An 18082-nucleotide genomic window follows, 5' to 3' on the forward strand; every position below is an offset into this window, starting at 1 on the left:
ATAATAACGTCAGTGAATCTAAATTATGATTAAATTATTGCTGCAACCACCTTAGAGGAAGTCTGCATCTCTAAGTATGCATGTCCGGTTCTAGAGGTTGTAGAAGAAAATAAAATTGCTGACATACCCCTGTACATTTGTTTTTATTTCTTGATATGTATTTATATTGAATGTTATGTACACTAATATTAATATTTACAATGTTCTATGTCTTCTTTTAATGCAAAATGTCTGTTGTTGTTGTTGTTTTTTTTTTACTTGTTCCTATGTATTTAATTTTACAACACAACATTAGTTTTGTCCAAGCATTGTCCATCTTTACAGTGATATTGATTGCTTGCAATCAAAGATAAATAATCTAATCTAATGCTTTAATTCCTACATGTTCCTTGTTCCGCCTATCCCTTTTCCAGCCAGATGGTGGCGGTAGTGCACCAGTGTCTGGTTTAGCAACCGCGAGCGCTACCCACGAAGAAGCGGAGGAGACAGCTAGGCTGGGCTTTGACGGGGAAACATTTCGGTCACTGGGGATAAACAAGGTGTGCAAAGCAGCTTTGACCTGCTTTAGTACAGACTTTAATACAAAGCTGAGTCTTTCGGACTTTTGTGATCGACCCCGGGAGGTGACAGCGTCTTCTCCTTCACTTTATTGAGGTTGTTAGAAGACAAACGACTAAAGCTAATGTTAGCTTAGCAGGTTGTTAAATATCCCTGACAGGGTTTAACGGTTAATTGTTCTCCTTTAATGTTATGTCACGCTAAACACACCGCGAGCGTCTTCTCTTCTCTGTATTTATCAGGTAGCTATGAAGATTGAGTTGTTAGTCAATGTTGTGAAAAAAACATATAGTGGTTTGCCCTTGTCATCGTCTACTATAAAAAAACAGCTTCTCTCTAACTTTTTTCTTATGTTTCTCCATCTTTCTCAGCTGTGTTCCGTCTCTGCGATATTGAAGCTTCTCTGTCGTTGTGAGAAACTCGCTCAGATCGTTTGGACTGGACGCAGGACACGGAAAGGCGTGTCCCAGACCTTTCTACTTCGGATAATTCATTGAAGACAAATGTTTCTGAGCCATGGATCAAGCTGTTGTGGACAGTCCTGTCATCCTCGTCATCAGGGCTCCCAACCAGAAGTACGATGACCAGACAATCAACTGCTACCAGGACTGGACTGTGGAAAAGCTCAAAGCCCACTTGTCTGATGTGTACCCCAGCAAACCAGTAAGGGTTGTTTCTTGTCGATTCAAAGAAACACACAACATTTAATTCAAACAACAAGACTCAGTTTGATTAGTTTAGTTGTAGTTTATTTATTTTATTCAAAAATAACTTTAAAAGTCATACACACAACACTAGCAAATCGATGCATCTTGAATGAAAAGGAGCAGAGAGAAGAGCAATCTTATGATATCTGCCCATTAACTTATCTTACAATAACTGTCCATCAGTTCTGCTACTTAAACTTTTTTCTTTACAGTACTTACATCCATCTTGTCTCAGTTATCCATATTTGCTGCAATTACATTTTACAGTATTGAAAAATATTATATAGTATAATTCAAACTCAACTTAAAGTGCTTTACACTGAAACAAAAGAAAACACGTTAAACGCAAAATCTTTCTGCTTCAGAGCATCGTATAGAAAATAAACAAATGTTAAATTTGTCTTATTATATAACTTATTATTATTATTATTATTAATATTGATAATCAACTTGGTCACAAACCACTGAATTATTCCATAATTTCTTACTCACTCAATACACTTAATTTAATACATGTTATACTAATAATAACTAGTAATAATACATTACTGGTGATCATAGTTCCCATGCTGTTGTTTAATCACAAGTCATTTGGCTTTGGGTTGCTTTGTTTTTTTTTTTTTTTTTGTTTGTTTGTTTTTTTTTTGTTTGTTTCTAATCTTTTAATAAGCGTTTGTCTTGAAAGCAGATCTAACCAGTATAACGAGATGACATCAAAACAAGAGTGAGATTGTTTGAATAAACTGTCGCTAAATTACAAAATTTACATTTAATTTATGCTATAATTTACAATGAAGCTAGGGCTGGACGATATACGGAAAAAAAGCATATTGATAAAATAGAAATCATATTGATCAATATCGATAATTATCAACAAATTCAAAATATTTATTTTAAGTGCAGCCCTGGCCATTTTATGCTGTTGCTTAGTAACCTATTTTTAGATACAGACAAACATTAAATTCAAACTTAACCCTTTATTCAACCATCTTTTACCAAAACTGCAAGTTTTTAAAAATGAAGAAAAATCGCGTGCTCTCTAAACCCTTTGAAGGGGGCGGAGCCTTTGTGATTGGTTGGAAGGATGCAACGACTAATGTTAATCTACATGGCTAGAGTGCAAAAGGAAGGAAAACTGTTATTTTATTGTCCAGCCCTAATTGAAGCTCATGAAAATCTCTTACTCCAAGTAATAAATATTTCTGTATTCTGTTTTACACATTATGAAACTTGCAGCAAATTTGATAAGACTTTCTCTTTTAATTGTTTAACCTTTTCAGTGGTTTGATTAAATGTCAGTTAAGACCCGTAATAGTTCCTAATTAACCTAATTACGGGTCAGAATAGAAATCTTTGTCCTTTAGCCATCGGGTTGCCAGTATGCCCACACACACACACACACACACACACCCACTCCCCGCTCCGACCATCTCAGTAGCTGTGTCCCTGGGCAAGACACTTAACCCACTTTGCCCCTTGGCGGTGGTCAGAGGGCCCAGTGGCGCTGATGTATGGCAGCCTCGCTTCTCAGTCTGCCCCAGGGCAGCTGTGGCTACAACTGTAGCCCACCACCGTCAGCATGTGAATGTGTGCGTGATTGGGCGAAGGACTGAATGTAGTGTAAAGCACTTTAGAGTCCTCTTGACTCGATAAGGCACTGTATAAGTACAGGCCATTTACCATTTCCATCCTTTTTTGCATACGCACCACCGAATTTTCATGGCAACTGTGCTTCAAGGATGCAAAATGTGTTTAATATTGACACACAGGAACTCGGTCCATTTAAAAAAAGAAAAAAAAAAAAAGAAACAGGGCATTGGAAAAAGAAAGCTTTTTATTGCAAAAATTTTATATTCAGCCATGAAACAAAAAGGTGGTCATTTTGCATTGTTTTTTTTTTTAAGTAATCATTATAGTTTACTTCCGAAATGAAGACTAAAATTAATTTTCGTTTTTTTTTAAGTATACTGGCTTTTTGGGACTAGAAAAGCATGTGATTTTTAATATAGGTACTTGTAATGTTGGGAGAATTTAAGTGGATTAAAAAATAAATCCCATTCATACTACAGGAAATCTCACATTTTTCTCAGACAAAAGGTTTGACTATGTCGGTAAATTGAATAGAAATAAATTGCTGATAATATTTTGGGGCACTCTATTTACATTATCAGCAGTGATTCAACCTGAAACAGGAAAATAAAAAAAGTATTTTTGGGGACGTTCGCCGATTGGAACAAAAATAACATCCACATTGTCCCTGATGGTAGAAACGGCTGCTCGTGTTGTTGGTGGATGAGATTTTAATTGGCGCCCTAAGAGTCATGACATTGTCAGAAAATCAGTGGGACTTTATTGAAAGTTTTTTTTTTTTTTTTTTTTTTTTAAACTTACCTAACCTTATTTTACATCATGGATTCTGCTGAGGTTCCTTCTTGATTCCTATCGAAGTTGAAAAATCATGTAGCGTTGCAAACCTCTGATCTAATCTCCTAAATTGGGGAAATTGGGTTTTCGAAGCTGAAAGCGTTGCTAAAAGAATTTGACGTCAGAGCCCTCCAGTATTTGGATCCCGGCGTTATTGCAGCGCTAATCTGATTTTGCTCTCCATGCTCTGTGCAGAAAAGGTTTTTTTTCTGATGCCGTCTTTTCTAAACGCACAAACTGCTGCCTCCTGCAGCAACCTCACACACAGAGCTGCACTTCGGCTTGGGTCATTTATCTGCTTGACATTATATATATATATATATATATATATATATATATATATATATATATATATATATATATATATATATATATATATATATACCAGGTAGACCAGCTTTTAAAGAAAGACGTTTTGAATTCTTGAATGGCATTAGAGATTTAATCAGGACACACTCTGGCCTCGTTGTACAAGTTGCTAAATCCATTAAGAGCCACTCACCCGTATTAAGGTTACTATGATCTCAATCTCATTACATATACCAGTTGTTTGACCTTTGATCTGGTTATACTTTACATTTCTCTGTCTTAAATGTAGCTTTCATAATGTTTTTTTTACTTAAACAAGTGAAACTCAGTGCCCTACATTGTTCCTAACATAAGTGTCATTAATTAAACCGCATCTCTCCATTGACCTTATTATCATCATTCTGTGTTTTTAGAGCTCCAAGGACCAGCGGCTGGTTTATTCTGGGAAGCTGCTTCTAGATCACCTTACCTTAAAAGATGTCCTCAGGAAGGTAAGTTGCTGTAGGGATTTAAGATCACTAAAAAAATAGGGCTGGGCGATATAGAAAAAAAGTATATTGATAAAATAGAAATCATACTGATCAATATCAGTAATTATCAACAAATGCAAAACATATATTTTAAGTGCTGCCCTGGCCATTTTATGCTGTTGCTTTGCAACTTATTTTTAGATACAGAACACACAAACACTGAATTCGTAGGTAAGCGCATATATATTTAAGTATATAGATATGTTTATATATATATATATATATATATATATATATATATACCACTAAGAATGTAAATGAGACATCATATGCCCATTCCTATTTCCTTTTTTGTATTTTTTGGTATTCTTTTTGATCCATTGTATATATGAAGATTCACTGTATATAACTGAATGCACCTTCCCTACTCTGCACCTTCTTGTATGAGCCGATGTGACGAGTGAATTTCTCCATTGTGAGATCAATAAAGACTATCTTATCTTAATTCAAACTCCTTTATTCAACCAACTTTTTACCAAAACTGCAAGTTTTTAAAAACAAAAAAAGAACATGTGCTCTCTGAGCTCTTTGAAGGGACAACCCTAGGTCTGCATTTTCCATTGGTTGGGAGGATGTAATGACTGTAATATTAACCTACATGATTTGCTAGAATGCAAAAAGAAGGAAAACTTTTACACTATTGAACTTTTTATTGACCCTTTTTTTCTATCATTGCTATACGTCTATCGATTGATATATATTGTTGTTGAATTATTGTCCAGCCCTACTAAAAAACAACGCCATGGCTTTCCTTCTTTGTTCCTAAATGGCATAAGAGGATTTGAAACCTTTGTCCCTCTCCATGCTTCAGAAAGGCATGAAATCATACAACTGTTTTTGTTATTTTTGTATGAAATTCTGCAACAACTTAGAGCAAGCCTGTTGTGTTTTTACTGCATAACTTTGAAACCCATTTTCTGTTTTTACATTTTTGGTTGCAGCGTCATATCTAAAAACCAGTCAAATAAAAGCAGAGAAAGCTACAACCCTAATTCCTAATGAGGTTGGGACTTTGCGCCAAATGTAAATAAAAACAGAATGCAATGATTTGCCAATTCTTTTCAATTTCAATTGAAAAGACATAAGACATAAACGGATTTAAAGTTCAAACGGATAAACTGTATTATATTTGTGCAAAGATTCACTCATTTTGAATTTGATGCCTGCAACTCGTTCCAAAAAAGCTGGGACTGGGGCTTGTTTACCGCTGTGTTACACGGCCATTCCTTTTAAGAGCACACACAATAAGCGTGAGGGAACACACACCCCCATACCCTCATAATGCTGGCTGACTTTGTGCTGATAACAGTCCAGACAGTCCTTTTCCTCTTTTAAATGTGGGCTCATCAGAACGCGGCGGACTTTTCCACATTGCCATCTCAGATGAGCTCAGGCCCAGAGAGGCCGGCCGGCGTCTTGACGTATGGCTTTTGCTTTGTATGGTAGAGATTCAACTTAAGCTTACACTTGTTGATGTGGCGAGGAGTGTTACCTGAAAATAGTGTTCCTGAGCCCACGTGGTGATGTCCTTTACAGAATGTAAAGGTTTTTTTTATGCAGTGCGCCTGGGAGATTGAAGGTCACGGGTATTCAGTGCTGGTTTTCTACCTTGCCGCATACATGCAGCGCTTTCTCCAGATCCTCTGAATCTTTTGATGATACGGGCTATAGAAGATGACATCCTTAAATTCCTTTCAATTGTATAATTTGACCCAATCTGTATAATCTGATTGAATTTGACTTTGGAACGTGCCTTGAGATTAACCTGACGCCGCCAGATAGATTTGCTTCGCATATCCATCTGGAAACCTTCCGTTGAAGTAATTTTGGGAAGGGGCGAAAATACTGGTTAGCTGATTGGCCTATGTTGGTGATAGACAGGCCAAATAAACCAATCAGATCAACGAAGCATATGACGTACTCGTCAACATGCTCTGTTACGAGCGACGACGAAAACACAACCACAAGCCAGGCTACTCTTGCTGCTGCAGGTAAAGGCTCGTTAGCTCAGCAAAGAAATACTCTGTAATTCCGATAAAACTTGCTCGATAGCCACGCTAACGCTAGTTTCATCGGCTGAAGCCGCCATGTTCTTTAGACTGAACTGTCGCGCTTCTCGTTGCGTCACACCTCAACCCGCCTCAAAGCCAACGCTGATTGGACGTTCGTTTGGTGAACGGCTCCAAATTTTCTTTAACGGAAAGTAGCCAGACTGATCTGCGAGTGAAACCTTGAAAGCTCGCGAGATCAGGATGGTCTCACGAGGCTACCTTGAGATGGCATGTTTCATGAATTTGGTGCTATATAAATACAATTGAATTGAATTGAACTGGACATTGAGAAACGTTCTTAAACTGTGGGACTATTTGCTCAGGCAGTTGCTCACAAGTGGTCTTTCATTGCCCCAGTCCCAGCAAAAAATAAAGTTGATCAATTTGAACATTAAATATCTTTTCTTTCTCGTGTATTCAATTGAATATAGGTTAAAAAGGATCTGCAAATCCACGTATTATGTTTTTATTTACATTTTACACAATGCCCAACCTCACTGGAATTAGGGTTGTATCTAAACACCCGACTGGGCCCTAGAATATCCCAGGAATTGGTCTCAAATTAACTTTAAAACAACTGGGATAGACTCCTGGAAAGCCAGGGGAACATTTAACACAGCATAATTTAAGACCTATTCTTATGGGATTAGTTTTACCGAGGGACCTCATGTAGTAAATAAATTACCCCCTACGTCAGCTTTTTATGTGGCACATTCGCACGGGGTAACCAAAACCTGAGATTTGCTGAAATTTATGGACATCTCTGCTGCTTATCACACATGTGAGCAGTTGTGTAATAGCAGCAGTGCAGCCAGCACTGCGCTTTTAAGAGTCTCTTTTTTTTTCTAAAATCGCCAGTAGATTTCGTCAGTCGCAGTTTTTGGGCTCGTTTTTTAATGTGCAGTCGCTTATTTGGGCTTATTAGACCCCCTTCTCCTGTCTATCGCGTTGTGCAACAACAGCTTGACCTCATGCTGCTGTCGCATTTTGCAGACAGCGAGAGCCGGTTCATGTCTGTCCCCCCCCAAAAAAATGCCTATTCATGCCCAGTTCTGTCCAAATCACAGAGATGCCTATTCGCATTGGATTAGATTACTGACACGGCGCATTTGCACAGGATTAGAAATACAGAGAATCGCCGTAATTATTGCAAATCACATGTGGTCCATAGGAAAAACTAAACCCGTATGAATACGGCTTTCGACAACGTCCTTGGAGTAGATTGAAGGGAAGTTTTCTAGAAAAAAACGTTTTAAGTACCCGTCTTAGCAGTTGCATCATTGCAATGTTTAATTTATGTTTTCCTTTCAATTTTGTGTCAGTTCTGCAAAGATGTTGCAATTTCTGCAGAATTTGTTTATTTTTTTGACATATTTGCAAATTGATGCAAGATCAATGCAAGTCATTCATTTATTATACGTTTGGGATGTTATGTAATAGAAAACTTAAATTTTTATCTTGATAACTGCTGTTGTTTCTAAACTCTCATTTTTGCTGCGGTCTTTTTTTTTTTTTTTTTTTTGCTGGAAAGTGTTTTTAAGAAGCAACGTTTAATGTAAAAAACAATATGTAGGACATATTCTCTCTAATAATTCTTGCATTTAGCAGTACTTAGTCTGTCTTAGTAGTAGTTTAGTCTTAGTAGTTTAGTCTGATTTCAGTACAGAACTATTTTTATTTTCATCTTTTAATTAAGTAACCAGATAGGGGTAGGCAATTTATTTGTTAATTTTTACAGTAAAACCACTTAAAGGAGAACCGAACAGACCAAATAGCATTTTTATCGGCACAGATTTTAATCAGTTGTTTACATATATAACCGACACGTCCTTGAAAACTGTCATTTAAAAGTTTAACAGCAAAAACATTGAGGTAAACTGCACTTTGCTTTTTAAAAGCTAGTAGGTAAGCCGAAGGAAAGGCAGAGATAAAAATGATTCATAACTGAAAGAGCATCAATCAGCAGTGTACATAATGGGCTGTATAGATAATATTACTATTTCTCCTCTTAGGTTCTCATCATGTTCTCCTTTATGAACTAACATTGTAGCTCCCGCCCTTAGAATTAGATTTTTTGGTTGCACTTTATTTGAAGGGGTGTACATAAGACTGACATTACACTGTCATAAACATGACATAACACCTGTTATGAACATAAATGACTCTTTATGAATATTTAGGACTGTTGTCATTAATTGTCATTCGGTAAATTATGACACTATTAAAGCAAAGTTGACATTGTTTAAAATGTCTGTTATGACAATTTGACATTAACAGAGACAAGGTTAAATTTAGGGCTTGATTTGGGATTAGGTTAAATTTTGGGCTTGACTTGGGATTTTGTTAAGTTAAGGGCTTGTCATAACAAAGACATGTTAAACAATATCAACTTTGCTTTAATAGTGTCATAATTTACCGAATGACAATTAATAACAACAGTCCTAAACATTCCTAAAGAGTCATTTATGTTCATAACAGGTGTTATGTTTATGACAGTGTAATGTCAGTCTAATGTACACCCCTTCAAATAAAGTGTTACCGATTTTTTTTTTTTTATATATATATATATATATATATATATATATATATATATATATATATATATATATATATATATATATATATATATATATATATATATATATATATATATATAAACTTGTTGATAACATGGATTTTGATTTATACTTTTAAGTTCTGCATGTGACAGGCTACCGGACCAAATTATGAAAAAAAGGTTTAGCCCAGAAGCGCTTTGAAGTGTTCTGTCGGGGGGGCAACGTACATAGCTAAAGCTGTAAAACACATGCAACACTTGAGCCGTGTGAGGTAATGAGCTGCACTCTCCTCCACAGCAGGACGAGTACCATATGCTCCATCTGGTGTGCGCCTCCAGAACCCCTCCCAGCTCCCCCAAGCCGCCCCGCAGCCGCAGTAACAAGCCACAGGAGAGCGCCGCCGGTCCCGCGGTGGGTCACCCGCATCCCTCTCACATCTTTCAGATAATTTCATCATCATCTCTGTCCCTTTCATCAGGCAGCTCACCGCTGACTTGCTCGTCTCCCTCAGGGCTCCAAACTGTCATGTGCTTTTATTTCGCGGCTGTTACTGATATTCAGTCAATTTTCTGGTCACAGGGCTCTCAGACTCCCAGCAGCGCCGGTCAGGCTGGTCAGACGGCTGCCGGAGAGAGCAATGATTGGCTGAGACAGCAGGCTGGAGCCTTCCCCTACCACCACATGTATTCCCAGTTTATGCACAGGTAAGCTTTTGGACCTGAATAACTGTAACAGTGCTGCAAAGCAAAAGCAGGGCAGGTGATTCAGTACACGTCTTATAGAGTAAGAGATGGTTAACTTTTTTCAGTTATATCAATGCATCAAGCTCTTACTTTAAATTTAAAATTGGCTCAAAATACTGATTTGAATTGAGGCTGCTGCGATCTGCCAACATTATTGATGACGGCAACTATAATAATCCATCAGCATTTGTTAGCACAATTTTTCTTATTAGTTTTTTTATTTACATCCATCCATCAATACCTTGTATTTGCTTGTCCGTGCTAAAGTTGAGGGACACCCTGGACCGATCGGTAATCCAACAAAATACAGCCATACACGCACACGACGGCTCCTATCAGCAATTTCCAGAGACCTGTTAACCTAAAAGTCGTGTTTTGGGATGGTGGGAGGAAGCTGGGATACCCAGAGAGAGGGACCCCACACATACAGGGGAGAACATGCAGGATTCAAACACAAGACCTTCTTGCTGCAGGGCAACAGAATCAAGAATCTTTTACCGTCACCATGTTTTAACCATGAAATTTGAGCTGACACTGGCTTAGGATGCACACAAATGACAAGACACATCCAAAACAGACTTACTATTTACAGGTTTTTTTTGTTCCCCCTCTATACATTAGATCATGCAAGTTCGTATCAGAGTCCGAGAGTTCTGATATAAGTCCCATTTGCGAAGAACTACACCACCGTGCAGCCCCGTCCTTATTTTCTTAACAAACGTACGCTTTCCTTCATGTTGCTGCTGCAAACACCAGCTGGTTGTCTGGTTTTATGCTTTCTGCTCTACTTTCCTATAACCAGGTTGGTGGTTGAAGCATCTGATTACTACCTAATGAGCCTGGCCATAAAAGTTCACAAAGGCCTATGTTGTGTGAGAGTGCTTTAAGTTAGGCAAACATAGAGGATTGGTGGCTTTGTACGTTGTGTCTTTTTCTGCATCATGAGCAGAAGGTTACTGAGGGGCTCCTGGTGAGCCACTCTGAGGTTAGACAGGTCTGATAGCATTTTACCCCGTTTAATCTCTGGATGCAACGTCGACTTTGCATCCAGAGATCCGGCTGTCTGTCAGTGTGCACAGACCCAAATTAGTTTTACTTCTATCCTGCTATCATCACATTCACCTGTGTAGATCAGCGTTTTTGAGTTCTTTCTGAGTTTTTTTTTTATTTTTTTAAATCCTGTGTTACATCATTGACCAAAATGTAACACAACCACAAACTATATATAATGACTTTAATTTCAGCCTCTGCCTGTTTTGATGAACACGGAGCTGATGTTCCGGCAGGAATAGAAGAAAGGCTCATATTTCCCAGCTTTCAGCCTCTTTCTGTTCCTCTGCTTTTATAGCAGTTGATACCATGCTTGAGTTGTTCAGCTCATATAGATTTGTTGTTGGTAATTGAGAGCAAACTCATATTTCAGTGAAAAAAGTCAAATAGTTTTTCAAAAGTATAAAAGTTATAGATGTTTGAAATCATAGCTTAAAAGAGCTGAAAGTGTCTAAACGCTGAAAAAGCACAACGGCTGCAGAAGTAGTTAAAATGTGAAAAGCGTAGCGAGAGTGTGAAGAGTGAACGAGTCTGAATAGATTTTAACATCAGCAAATCGTGTAAAATCAGAGCCTGCGCGCTTGAGACCTTGGAACTAGCAGTCCTTACCTCTAATCTGTCCTTTCAGTGTTTGCTAGAGTTGCCAGAACACAGGCTTTGTTATCGCTGCTCATCCAGAACAGATGCTCCTCGCTATCTTTGAAGGGAAAGTTCAGGTAGAAGTTATTCGGTCCTGTCCAACATGCAGCTTCTGTTCTTCCATGTCTTCCAACATGCTGCTCGTTTTTAGGCATGACATTATAGGGACCAGTCTTATGATCAAAAAAAGTCAACCGTGGACCTATTTACACCTGATAAATAGTGATTATAAATATATATTTAAATCGGATTAGGATGCAGCTTGTGTATTAAAGGCTCTCTGTTGCTGTTTAATTAAAACCAGGTTCTAATGTCTGTCAGGCATTGCTGGTTTACTTAGAAAGGCTTCTTCCCCCTCATCTGAACAAACAATCTGTTATGAAACCCTAAAAAAGTGTTTTTGCTAAAAGCCTTTCTGTTTTTTTTAATGCATTTTCTTTCTAGCTGGAGTCAACAAATGGCAACGGCTCCCATAAACATGCCCTCCTACTACACCCCCATGACTTTGATGTGGTGGCAGCAGCTGTATGCAAGACAATACTTTTTGCACTAGTAAGTTCATTTCTGTTCTTTCGTTTGTATCGACCATCTTTCTGAGCCTTTCTGTTAGCAGAAAGCTTTCATGCTCTCCTTTTTCCCCCCGCAGTCAGTTACTGGCAGCTTCCTCTCAGCAGCTGCGACCCGACCAGACCTCCACTCAGTCCAGTCAGTCGGACCCTCTCAGCCAGCGACCGCAGGCGGGTCGGCACGGGAACCCGGAGGTCCAGATGAACGCCCAGGGAGGGGAGATCCTGAACGAGGAGGAGCTCAACAGGGACTGGCTGGACTGGGTCTACACGTTTTCCCGTGCCGCCATCCTGCTCAGTATAGTCTACTTCTACTCATCCTTCAGCCGCTTTGTCATGGTGATGATGGCCATGCTGGTGCTCTACCTGTGAGTGAAGGATTATTTTGTCTCCATGTGCTGACAAGAGCGTATTTTCTGATTGTTTTGTAATTTACACAGTGAGAGGTCGTTCTCATACTGATGGCTTTGAAATAAAAAATAAAATAAAAAGATCACTGTGAAAACACACCGGATCTCAACTGGGGAAAAAAATAATCATGCTGGATATCCATGCTGATGTGGAATAAATGGTGTTGGGGACAAAGGGATGCACCATCAATTGATACAAGTAAAAAGGATCAACCCACTGAGGGCTTAATACAAGGTCACAGAGAAAGTGAAACTGCAAACAGTGATGCAACAGACTAGTCTGAGTTGCAAAAGCTCTCCTAGAGTCAGTGCCTGTCTCCAGGAATCTCCTCCATGATCTTGAGACTGTCCTCAGCGACCTGAAGTCCTAGTCCTGAACTGACCAGACGACTTCTCTGGACATTTACGTGAATTAATATTAAACTCTGCTCAACAAAATTCAAGGAACACTGATTATTAAAAGAAAAACCTGTTCAGTGTCCAATAATCTTGTCATTTCAAGGGCTCCTATGTGTTTTTCACTTAAAACTTCCATAACTTTTCAACCGTATCCCTTTAGTACCGATAAAAAGAAATCAATTTGTTGATAGAAATTAAACAAGGATATGTGGCAACACAAAAAACCTAGAGACTCTGTGGTAGAAATGAAAAGAAAGGGATGAACAAAAGGATGGAAGGGTGAAGTTATGGACTAAAAGCAGAGGAGACAAGACATGGGAAGAAAAGGATGAAAGGAAATACACGAAGGGGAAGAAGGAATAGAAAAAGAAAGGACACAAAGACATTACTTCAAAGGAGGAGGTAAAATAGGACAAAGAACAGAGGGAAGGGGAAAAGGACACAAGAAGCAATGGAGGCAGGACAGAGGGAAAGGAAGGAAGGAGAGAAGGAAACAGGCATCTAAGATGGGATAAGAGTACTGACACGAGTAAGAGAGGAAGAACATGAGGAAGCCAGGAAGGAAACAAGGAAGAAACGACACAAAAAAGGAAAGAAACAAGAAAATTAAATGATACAAGGAACGGAAGACATATTCAGAGAACAGTTTGAAGAGTAAAGTCTGGAAATACACATTTTTCCATCCTATTCTTTTTTCCCCCCTGATCCCGACACAGAAAATCCTGAAATCAGATTCCAGACTGTGTTTCAAACCCGTCTCAAAATGTTTTCATTTATGAAATCCAAGGTAAACAGGCCGTAGCTAGTTTTTAGAACACATCTACTGTTCAGCCTTGAATTCTAGCTGCTTATGTTTTACCCTATTTGACACAATAAGAAGCTATGCTGCCATTTGTAAATTCTTGCTTTGTCAAACTAAATAAAGCCTCAGCGGATTGCATTTGGGATCGGCGCGGTCTGCAGGACAGAACCGGTGTCTACCGTCATGGACGTGATTTAGAGTCTTTGTGTCTGCAGCCACCAGGCCGGCTGGTTTCCCTTCAACCTGGAGAACGAGCTGCAGCTTCCTGGAGACCGAGCCAACCAGGAGGAAGCGGAGCCAGACCTACAAAACCAAGACTTACAAGAAGTGGTAAAGTGGCACCTCTTGTCTGTCAGAGCTGTCCCCTGAAACGTAGTCAGAGCTTTTCTTCACGGCAAGTTGCAGAGAAACTAGAAGTTGCTCTTATAGACCAACTAAAAGAATTAGGATTTATTGTGATTGAGAAATTTGAATTAGTAAGGTGTGGGTTTGTACTCAGCCCTCTGATTCAACACTTTGTCAAACCACCATTTACTGCCATACCATTTAGGGGGATCAGAGTAAAGAGGTTGCATTTTTATATATGAAATAGAAGCTGATAGCACGTTGTCTTTTTCTTCCACTTTACAATGATGCTCTACTTGGAGTCGGGTTTTGATAGTTGTTGCCGAAGGCGGCAGAGAAAATATCTTCAGGTTCATGTTTCACACAAACGAGCCTAAAGAACGAAAGGTCAACCGTACGTCCGTTCCGGTTGCGCTCCCCTAACCGGGCTGATCTATCCGTGCAGGACGGCGGCGTAAACGACGGCGGCGTGAACGACGACGCCTCAGACGACGACGGGGAGAGCGGCGAGGAGGGAGCGGAGGATCCCAACAGCGCCCCCAACGCCGGCTTCTTGTCCTCCACGTGGTCCTTCATCATAACCTTCTTCATGTCGCTCATCCCGGAAGGGCCGCAGAACGTGGCTAACTGAGGGCGGGGCGGGGCCGTCTGCCAGAGGAAGAGGAGGGACACTTGATTCTGCGGCGGTGCAGTGTTGTCCGTTTCCCCCAGCCGTCTGCTCTCTGGGCTTAAACACAAATGACAGATCCTGTATAAAAAAACAAAAAGAAAATTCTAGATGTTTCTTTTTTTTTTGCCTTGAGAGGCGAAAAGTTTTGTTTTAGGAGTCAAGTAACGCAAATGGTGGTTTCCCTGCTGTGTTCAAATATATCCAGTAAAGCTTTGCAACACAGAGACGGCAGGTAAGGTTCACTGAGGATGTCCATAGCGCTACACATCCTCTGCAGAAGCAGCAATATAAGTTAGTTTTTTTTTTTTTTTTTTTTTTTAAAAAGCTGCCGAGTTGTGAAGAGCGTGGGTATATTGAAAGAAGACAATTAAAATGGCCACTTTACAGAAGTTGAATTGCTGTGATGGATTATGGGTAATGTAGCACCTGTGGTATCTTAACAGAGAGGAGCGAGTTTGGTCTGAGAGTTTTACGGAACGTGTCAGAGAACATTTGTAATGTGCAGAGTTGCGTAATTGTTGACTTCTGGTTTATTTCTTTACAAACTCGACTTTGAAACATTGTAAAAAAAAAATCAAATAAAAAAAAACCTAAACATGTATATTTAATGTGTCACGGGATATTAGTTGTTTAATCGACAGGACATTTTTTTTATACATATATAAAAATGTTCCTGCATGTAAATTATTCACTGCCAAACAGACTTTTTTGAGAACACCTGCGGATGTTGCTACTAACACGTCAATTAAATTATATTCCTGTTTACTAAAACTACACCCGGTGTAACGTCTTGTGATTGAGTGGGTATGCTTTATTATGTCCCAGCTGTCACTAAATAGGCAACATGTGAACACACTGACTTTTTTTTTTTTTTGTTCTAACGCTAAAGTTTTAACTTTTGGGGATAAGGAGAAAGTAATCCATGCAAGAAGCTGGAAAAGGCGTTTAAATCTTAGCCTACTGCAGCAGCCTCCAGAAAAAAATGTCAACATTTCATTAGAATATTATTAAAAATTACTTTTATTTTAGTATTTAAATTAAATTGACACTTGAATATGATATAGAATCATTACAGGATCATTTTGAGTCTTCATTTAGTTTTTTATGGCAAACAGGTGATGAAAACTTTCAATGTTTCTTAGACCAATTTTTTAAAACGAGATATTTTAATAATGTAATGCCCGGTTGCTGAAAAGTATTTTCATGTAATGTGCCAGATATGCCCTCAGTCCATGGTGGGGATTGTCAGCATAGACATAATATATATGTCTATGTATATATTATATATGTATATATATGTCTATGTCAGGCTCTGTGCACAATATGACTGCTGTCCACTTCCGGTTGATGCGTGTTATGTTGAGCACTTCCGGTGTTATTCTACAGTGAACTTTTAGCACTTTTTAAAGACAATTTAGTGTGTTCAAGGTTCAACGAAGGCGTTTTATCAAACTCTGATTATAAGTTTCCCTTCGGTTCCGGTCGATAATGCTGTGCATCTGCAGTGGCTAACTAAAATACGACGTGACAACTTCACTCTCACAAAAGGTACCCGAGTATGTCGCCGGCATTTCTTACCGGTAGATGTAATGGAGACTTCTGGAGGATAGAGAAGCCTGAAGGAAGGGGCTGTACCTGTTCTTTTCAAGTGTGTGGCAACGCCGCCCTCTGGTGGATAGCCCTCCAGCAGAGGACCCAGACACTGAGATGGATGTGACCGTGGCTCCAGATCATGACTATTATGTCTCTTGAAGGGACACATGGCCAACGAGTTGGTCAATTAAACTGGGGAGCTGCACAGAATCATGGAGAAGCTTCGAATCCAGGTTGAGGAGCTACAGGTGCGGAGGCGCTTTGGTTTGCAGTGCGTTGCAAGCTGAGATGATGACACCCGCGTTTACACCAGGTAATTTTGTACAAGTTTTATATGCAGTCATAATAATAATAATTATATATTATTTTATCATTATAATAAGTTTTGCAAGATAAGAGGTGTAAGCGATGCACTTCCTTGTAAAAGCTAGCCTAGCATGTTATTAGCATCAGCTGTCTCCTTCTGCAGCTCCCGCATCGTCCTTCAGTCACAGCATGGACAGTAGGAAAGATTTCACTAATCTGTCAGTCAATCAGAAAACTATAAAGCGCATTGTTTAAATTGTAGGGACGAGGTGTGTTGTTGAGACTTAATGCACAGAAAACTGGGACAGAAGTAGGGCAAACAGTCCATTATTTACGTAGGCTTTACCTTCAGGGTACATGCTAGTGTTGCTGTACTTCGCTGACGTTGACTTTAGGTAAGTTTTGGAGGCAGTGAGTGTAAAAAAAACAAACAAAAAAAAAAACGTGCCATTGTTTCTGTACCAGGGAGACATGGACCGGAAGTACTGGTAGTAACGCCTCTTAAAGCGGAAGTGGCGTCAAGCCATTCATGCAACCAGTCAATTACTGCATTTATGCAGCGTTGCATGGAGAAGATCATCCAGGGCTTTTTCTAAATTATGCTTTACTTGTAGCCTTCAACTGGCTTGCAGGTTCTGGTGTCTGTAAGCTTCCTCTTCCTCTTGACCATTCTTCACAGATTCTCAATGAGGTTTCGGATCAGGCCAGGTAATGCCAGTGACAACATGGGTGCCAAGTCCTGGAACATCAACCCAGCCTCAAATCCGCAAATCTTGACAGCAGAATGAATTAGTGAGGTACAAAATATCCTGGTAATTTGCGTTGGTGACTTGAAACACAGTGGACCAACACCAGTAGATAAGATGGCTCCCAAATCCAAACAACGAACCTCCAAAAGGTTTTATCCGTCCGTCCGTCCGTCTTCTTCCGCTTATCCGGGGTCGGGTCGCGGGGGTAGCAGCTTCAGCTTTTATTTTATTTTTATTTTTTACCATTCCACTCTTTCTTTAGACTTGAGCAATCTTAATTTCCTAATTGAATCTGCCTATCCTTGGAGGACAAGCGCCAATTGAGGGGCTAGTGCCTACCCCCAGTGACTGGGTGAGAGGGGGTACACCATGGACAGGTTCAACAGTTCTTTCATCATAAAGACACAAAGATATGCATATGCATTCATTCCTAAGGGCAGTTTAGAGTAATAAAAAATAGATAACACCACATTTCTGCTTTCTTTAAAGTGGGAAAGGTGGACAAATTTTGACTGATGTCGGCAAATTTCCAGGTCAAACTAACCTTTCTGGCCTATGAATATATATATATATATATATATATATATATATATATATATATATATATATATATATATATATGTACCACTGTTGAAAAGTTTGGGGTCATTCAAACAATTTTGTGTTTTCCATG

The 18082-nt window shown here is 39.2% G+C and overlaps 1 protein-coding gene across 5 annotated transcripts; it reads left to right on the forward strand.

Moving 5' to 3' along the window:
* Window positions 1–413: 413 nt before the first annotated feature.
* LOC105916888 (homocysteine-responsive endoplasmic reticulum-resident ubiquitin-like domain member 2 protein) lies at window positions 414–15535 on the forward strand. 5 transcript variants are annotated; one of them, XM_036145317.1, is made up of 9 exons: window positions 414–539; window positions 930–1221; window positions 4412–4489; window positions 9435–9548; window positions 9717–9841; window positions 12014–12121; window positions 12216–12503; window positions 13962–14076; window positions 14537–15535. In XM_036145317.1, exons 2-9 carry the CDS (start codon window positions 1075–1077, stop codon window positions 14720–14722), a joined length of 1161 nt encoding a protein of 386 aa, XP_036001210.1. In that variant the 5' UTR covers window positions 414–539; window positions 930–1074; the 3' UTR covers window positions 14723–15535. The 5 variants fall into 5 exon arrangements, with proteins under 5 accessions (XP_036001210.1, XP_036001213.1, XP_036001209.1 ...); XM_036145320.1 differs by having other exon boundaries at window positions 454–800; window positions 14552–15535; XM_036145316.1 differs by having other exon boundaries at window positions 455–800.
* Window positions 15536–18082: the final 2547 nt, after the last annotated feature.

The sequence above is a fragment of the Fundulus heteroclitus genome, chromosome 13 (assembly GCF_011125445.2).
Source record: "Fundulus heteroclitus isolate FHET01 chromosome 13, MU-UCD_Fhet_4.1, whole genome shotgun sequence".
In the NCBI taxonomy this organism is placed as follows: domain Eukaryota; kingdom Metazoa; phylum Chordata; class Actinopteri; order Cyprinodontiformes; family Fundulidae; genus Fundulus; species Fundulus heteroclitus.

Bases quoted from the DNA above. Each gene is read 5' to 3' on its own strand.
- LOC105916888 (XM_036145317.1), top strand. From the start codon at position 1,075: ATGGATCAAGCTGTTGTGGACAGTCCTGTCATCCTCGTCATCAGGGCT. The intron at 4,490-9,434 runs GTAAGTTGCTGT...TCTCCTCCACAG, and splicing joins TAAAAGATGTCCTCAGGAAG to CAGGACGAGTACCATATGCT. The intron at 12,122-12,215 runs GTAAGTTCATTT...TTCCCCCCGCAG, and splicing joins AGACAATACTTTTTGCACTA to TCAGTTACTGGCAGCTTCCT.